The sequence below is a fragment of the Polyodon spathula genome, chromosome 18 (assembly GCF_017654505.1).
Source record: "Polyodon spathula isolate WHYD16114869_AA chromosome 18, ASM1765450v1, whole genome shotgun sequence".
In the NCBI taxonomy this organism is placed as follows: Eukaryota; Metazoa; Chordata; class Actinopteri; order Acipenseriformes; family Polyodontidae; genus Polyodon; species Polyodon spathula.
Genome location: NC_054551.1, coordinates 3,825,362 through 3,832,861, shown reverse-complemented (window position 1 = coordinate 3,832,861; position 7,500 = coordinate 3,825,362). Strand labels below are relative to the sequence as shown.

General features: G+C 34.2%; 1 protein-coding gene across 1 annotated transcript in view; it reads left to right on the top strand.

The window, feature by feature from the left end:
- Window positions 1-2,162: 2,162 nt before the first annotated feature.
- The window catches only part of LOC121331229 (homeobox protein unc-4 homolog), a 5,917-nt gene continuing 579 nt past the window's right edge, over window positions 2,163-7,500 (top strand). Inside the window, exons 1-3 of the mRNA XM_041278480.1 lie at window positions 2,163-2,582; window positions 3,887-4,060; window positions 6,885-7,500. The exon at window positions 6,885-7,500 is cut by the window's right edge and continues 579 nt beyond it. Coding sequence (XP_041134414.1) covers window positions 2,330-2,582; window positions 3,887-4,060; window positions 6,885-7,500 — 1,043 coding nt within the window. The 5' untranslated portion in view covers window positions 2,163-2,329. The remainder of the gene's footprint in view (window positions 2,583-3,886; window positions 4,061-6,884) is intronic.

Here is a 7,500-nt window from a genome sequence, read left to right as displayed (position 1 = left end):
ATAAAAAAACGATTTTCATAATTTGGGTATAGAATGAGAACATAATAATAAAAAAAAGACACAAAGAGAACAGCATAAAAAGACTGTTCTTACCATTAAAGACAGCTCACATACAGTAAGAGATTTCTTATTAAAAATTAAAATAAAATAATAATAATAATACAATGAAGTCAGACATGGCTCCAGGAACATTAAAAAAGAGTTGATTTAAATTTACACATTGAAATGCAGAACGCCGGTTGCTATGTGGACTTGAGGTCAAGTGACGAACGGATTATATGCTTCTTCATAATAATATTAATTAAACAATTTGCATGCTAATAAGGTAACAATTATCAGGGCTTCTGTTAAAAGATTCAGGTTATTACAACACGCCAATCTGGGTGCCAGGGGTCAGGGAGTGAGAGGCGAGAGAAATTTCAACTCAAATTAACATTCTGTCAGCTCCAGAAATGGGATAAATAAAGTCGAATTAATTCTCTGTAATGGAGGAGAGTGAGAAAGTCTGTACTTATTCTAGCAGGATTGATTAGCATTATGTATTCAGAAACACGTTTCCACAGCATTCCTCTCCACAAATCCAACACAAAATGAAGCGTTTATCGCTACAGGCAAAGTCTGGTCCAGTGGACACAGTTTACATTTAGTATTTATAGCCTGAAATTAAATTATGCTGAAAAGTGTAGCCCTTGACCCACCTGATCTCAAAATGGATATTATTCTCTGGATAATTCTAATAACACAATATTATTATTATTATTATTATTATTATTTATTATTATTATTATTATTATTATTATTATTATTATCTGTTCAGTTTCTTTCGAGATTCTTGAGGTTCTATATAAACCAAAAAAAAAAAGTATAGCCACTGAAAATATCATCAATATATACATGCTTAATTCTATTCCACACTGATTAGAGACCCTGTTCGCATTTTAACACGTTTTTGTAACTAGATTGTGTGGTGTTATGTGAAAACCGTAACTGTATATATTGTAGAAGATACTACGTAGTAACCCTAATATAATTATTTGTAATTGGTTTGCTATGTAGTATCTTCTAAAATGGGTCCAGAATTTATAATTGACTATATACAAATACACTTATACTTCCACACTGTTCACAATGCACGTTTTGCGCGCATTGTGATTAAGCTTAATCATTGTTATATATATATATATATATATATATATATATATAATATATATATATATATATATATATATATATATATATATATATATATATATAGGTACTTTTAATTTCTTTAATGTACAAGCAAAAACACAACTAACACTGGGGATATATATATGTGTCTGTCTGTCAGGTTCGTTCTGACATCATTGTTTTTAAAGATCTCTTCTGTTTGGTCTGGGTTTTTTTAGACAGCGAGTTTGTTGCAAACTTCAGTGGGGGGGGGGGGGGGGGGTGGAGTATAATTTAATTATAACAAATTGGACTGAAGCTTCAAACCTATTAATCACAGGAAGCAAGACTGGGAATATATATTTTTCCTCTTCTAAAATTTTAATTTTCTTGCCTCCCGTGCTTAATTAGACGTGGTCGTGTAATTAATAATTTAATCTGTGTGTCGATAAAATCAACAGACGGGGATGGAATTTAAGATCGTTTTCTTATTGTCATCAACATATCACCTTTAAATATTGTGTTGAATTTGTGCAACTGGAGAGGAGATGAAAAGGGTTGTACTTTTAAATTCAATGTGACACTTCTGGAAAAGAAGGAGGATGAATCCGCTATTATTGGATCAGTCTATTTGGCGCTCAGTGTCTCCCTGTAATTGGAAAACATGACTTTAAAGGTTCCGAGAGTAAAGCGTTTCTACGGAAAAATGTGCACAACACGCTGTTGGATAATTTTAAGGGAAATCTATTATTGTTTTAAGAGCGAGTGAGATGTAAAATCTATGTGTACTGTGTGGTTGTTTAGTATTTAACTGGATATCAATCAGATCCGTTCTCCTCTAACCCCCCTCCCCACCCCCCTTGTTGTGATGTAGTTCTTATCAAAGTCCCCCTGTCTTGTTGTGACAGTTGTGATATTGTTTATTGAGGTGGATGTCAGGTATAATTAGCAATCGATATGGAAAACGTTTTCAAACCACGTCTCTGACGTCACAGCCGATTAACGTTTCTTATTGGTCCCAAAATACCAAAGCCTTGGCTAATTATTGGAAGGTTGATGTTGATAAAGTAAAGCTCATCCTCCTCTCTCCAGCATGTCCCCTCCTCACAGCCCACTCTAACTGCATGCTTTCTACATTTCCACAACCAGCCTCCAGACTTTGGCCCCTTTCGCCTGGGAGATGATGGACAGCCGGATACTAGAGCACCCCCATGCCCAGTTTGGAGGCTCTCTTAGTGGGATGGTGGGTTTTCCTTACCATCTTAGCCACCATCATGTCTATGAATTAGCCGGACATCAGCTCCAATCTGCGGCCGCTGTTCCTTTCTCCATAGACGGATTACTGAACACTTCGTGCACTGCCTCTGTGGTAAACTCGAATTCTCTCCTTTCTGGCTGCGGTGTGAACGGAGACCACCAGTACAAATTGACAGGTAAGGAAACTACGAGATAGAAACGAATGTTTGTCAAATAAATAGTATTTTTATTAGTGATACTTATACAAGAAAAAGCATATATGACAAATAGAGGAAGAATCGTTTTGCAGGGGCCTTAACATGTGTATTATTATATTTTTGCGGAATGAATAGCCACATTGAAATATAACTTTTCTTGTTAATTAAACACAAAATATCAACGATTAACTACAGAATTGAAGAAAAATAGCGATTTTAAAGGGCTTTGGAAAATACTGTAATATATAGCCTATTTGTTTTTATTCGGACGCAAGATTTATATAGTAATATAATATTTAAGTTTTTTTTAAAAAAAAAAATAAAAAACCAAAAAAAAAAAAAAAGGGCTTTGGAAAATTTGTTTGCGGTTATTTGTTTTATATAGAAATATATTATATAATATATATGTTTTTATATATATAATATATCTATATATATTTACTATATATATATATATATATATATATATATATATATATATATATATATATATATAATATATATATATCTTCGCCTCGAATACTATATAATCATTGTTGAAAGTGTAATAATACCTCGAAAGGGAAAGTTATCATTGTTGAAAGTGTAACGAGATCAGATAGTATACACCGAGAAGAGAGGCAGATACGAATCGCAGTTCATTTTTAATAACATCCAAACTACCAACAGCGCCGAAAGGTCTGCTCATTTGTAAGCACAAAGTGAATATGACATCTTGCTTTGGTTCGAGGGTTTTAGGAGTTTCTTTGCCACTTCGTATTAGTTTAACATCAGGTTAGAAAGATGGCTGTAATATGTTTTAAATGTGAAAGATCTGAAGCCATGGGAAACGGTTAAGACGATGAATGGAGAAATTCTGGAAAACATCTCTGGAAGACGATGAATGGAAAAGTCTTATTAAAAACATCTCCCCCCTGATCCCCCCCATCCCCCCCCCCCCCCCCCCCCCAAAAAAAATAAAATAAATAAAATAAATAAAAAATAAATAAAATAATAATACATAATAATAATATATCAATTAATTATATAATATATAGATATAAACGACCATAACTTTGCTATTTGAAAATGCTAATATGTTACAATATAATAACTGTATTATTGAGATAATTTAAAATCGATTTTTAAAAACTCGTATCAGTTTTCACATATGTGTGTGTGTGTGTGTGTGTGTGCGTGCGTGCGTGCGTGTGTTATATATGTGTATATATATATATATATATATATATATATATATATATATATATATATATATATATATATATATATAATATAATAATAAGATTCTAATGACCCGGACAAAGACAGCCCCGGTTGCAAAAGACGAAGAACTCGTACCAATTTCACAGGCTGGCAGCTGGAAGAACTGGAGAAAGCGTTCAATGAGAGTCACTATCCAGACGTGTTCATGAGGGAAGCTCTGGCGTTGAGACTGGACTTAGTCGAGTCCCGAGTTCATAATATATAATAATAATAATAATAATAATAATAATAATAATAATACTAACTATTGGATAATAGTATTGTGATGTATTTGTTATTACAGTTATAAAATCAGGGACAACAATTTAGTAGCCTATATGCAGGTTTCTTTTTTTTTTTTTTTTTTTGTTCATGCTTAGGTAAACAAAATGGTTATCTCCTCTAACATTAATGTGAATGAAAAGTGTACCTGGTGCCTTTGCTTTGCTTTGCCTCAATGAAACTACATGAAGCGCCTCGTGTGTTTTAAACGCAAGAAAGGATAAAACAAGAAAGGATAAAACACAACAACTAATACATACGGTAGGCCAAAATAAACATTGTCAGCTTTATTCGTTTGTTTGTTTTACCCCTTTCATATAACATAGTAGGTCATCGTTTCTGTTGCGATGCATGCTTGCTTCAATACGTGTAGTGCATAACTAAAAACAGTAGGGTAGTCACACTAACATCAGTTACATTAACAGTTCTTTAGTTCAAAAGCGCATTCCAAAAGCATTTTTTACAATGTTATTGCACAGGGAATAATAAAAAAAGGAAAATAAAAAAGCAATTGATGTGTCAAACATCTGACAGCATTTATAAATGTCTTTCTAAAATCTGAAGAAATCCTCCTTGTCTCTTTTTCAACTAAGAGCACTGAAAAGACACAGGTCGCCCTGTCTCATGGAAGTTTGTTTTCGTTAATAAACAACCAAAAGTTTTGCGGGTGGGCCAATAAGCCCTCTGGTTTGGGGGGTCTGGGCAAAATAACAAAAAATCGTCAGCAAGTTTATTATTTTAATTGTCCCATTGTTGTGTGAGGGAGGAGCTTTTTTTTTTTTTTTTTTTTAAATATATATTTATAATGTTTTCAGTTAAAAATAATCGTGGAATGACTTTAACAAAATATGAAACGTTATCAACCCTTAAGAAACAAAGCGCGAGTGACTTGAACACAGAACTGCAAATAAGGGAAAACAAAACAAAGAAAACAAAGCAACTAAAGAAAAACAAAGAGGCGCAAGTGTTAAAAATAGCAGATTATTAATAATCCATTAACGCTTTGTTAAAAGTAAATTTACAAAGTGAAAGTCGTCGTCCCCCCCCCCCCCCCCCCCCCCCCTTCCACCTTCCCTGGTTTCAACACTTTAATCAATTTGTTCTGAGGTCGCTGAGTGAAGCTGAGATAATTCGTTTCCTCCTCAACCCAATACTGAGCAATCCTCGACAAGGCCGGCTGCAACCAACGCAAACTGTACAGGGAAACAGTTACAGAGCTTTCATTTGTAATTCGTTTGGCAAAAAAAAAAAAAAGAAAGAAAAAAAAAAACACTCCACTTTCAAACCACCAAAAGTAGCATTACAATTTAAATTCGGGGTAATTTCAACCGTTATAGTACTACAATACCGCCTATAATAATACGAGCCTAAATAATAATAATAATAATAATAATAATAATAATAATAATAAATAAATAAATAAATAAATACATAATTCAGTAGGGTACACAAATAATCCAAACAATGTTATAGACTATTTTTTTACTACAATTAGTCAGAAAGATATATGAAAATTGTAGGATTCTAACTTTTCAGTTAATCTATGTACCATGGGTAACGTTTAAGAATTAGGTTTCATATTCCACGTGGACGTTATTTTTATTTATTTTTATTTTTTTACATAAATGGAAAGTTTATTAAAACCTTATTCGTTTTATGTTATACACATTGGGTTTTTTTTTTTTGGATAAACCGCTATCAATAGAGAACGCCTGCTACGTCTTGTTAACGCTGAGCTGCTGGCTGCCGAAGGCCTCGTTCGCTGTCTGAAACCCTTTCCTACTTGAATTAAATTCCCTTTATGTGAAAGAAATTGAGTTTCCAATCCAGGCTTGCCATGGGAAGCAAAACTGGAAGCCACAATCGGTTCGGTCCTGAAAACCCTTTCCCCTACGTGAATGTAAATTACCTTTTATGAAGTAGTGCCAAAACAGGACCTTGTTAAGCCTAACAGCATTAGCCCTGATCACTTTCGTAAAAACAATTCGATTTGTTAATATCCCAGTTGCGTTTGTAGTTTTATAATACTTTTTAAAAATCAATTTCAGAATTATAGCTGTTGATTAATTTTGCATTTAAGCGCTTAACGAATATCATAAGCTATTTTAATATCGATTTATAAAAATATAGCGCATATATATCTAATAATGTGTATAATATATTGTCAATTTTTTACGCACTTATATATATTTATACGGAATACTTTAGTCTATATAGTAATATATAGATATAGTCCCTAGAGTCATAGAATAATATATAAGAGGATAATTTTGAGTAATATATATTTGTAGGTGTGTGGTGTGGGTTGATTGTGTGTGTGTGTGTTGGGTGTGTTTGGTTATGTGCCATAAATATAGACACGTATATACTGTGTATTTATTGGTTTTTTTAGTTTAGTTTTTTTTTAACATGTGTTCAGAAGTGACGGACGATGCAAGCTATAATCGATTATTTTTTATTTCTTTGTTTGTATTTTTCTAATTCTTTACTGATTCACATCTGAAGATTTTTTTAATTTTTTTTTTTCACATATACGCTTTAAAACTAATTTTAGTCCCGATAAATATTTCTTGATTGCGACTTCCACGGTTCAGTGGCATCACTCCTCAGTTTTTGTGGACTGAAACTCGACATCCCTTAGAAATAAAAATTGACGTGAAAAATAAGTTTAAAAAAGCAAATGATAAAAAAATAAACATTTTTCCCCTTCGACAGGAACTGAAAGTAATACAAACCAATTTTCATTCTTCGGTGTATAGGTTTGGTTCCAAAACCGCAGAGCTAAGTGGAGAAAAAAGGAAAACACGAAGAAGGGACCGGGTCGACCTGCTCACAACTCGCACCCAACTTCGTGCAGCGGTGAGCCAATGGATCCTGAAGAAATCGCCCGGAGAGAACTAGAGAGGATGGAGAAAAGGAAGAGAAAACAAGAAAGAAAGCTTTTGAAAAGTCAAAACAAACTTCTCTCGGGAGAGTACCTTCACACTCCAGGATCAGACAGCGACAGTGGGCTTTCGCAGATAATGGATCACCCAATCGAATCAACCTCGAGTCGGATGCAGTCTGCACCTGGGGCTCGAAACCAAACCGAACCGAGCTGTGACCAAACGCGACAAAAACTCCAGAGCCAAAGAAACCTGGGTCAAGATGCTAGCGGATCAGAGCAGGACTCCTCCGACAGCAACCATAACTCGATCTTGTGTTCTAACAGCAGAACTTCCAGCACTCAGAAACGGAACCCTTTTAGTGTGGAAAGTCTTCTTTCGGACTCCACACCCCGCCGGAAAACCAACCTGGATTTCCCGGGTTTATCCACCCCAAGGCCCCTCATAGGGAAAGGGCATTTCTTACTGTACCCCATCACTCAGCCTCT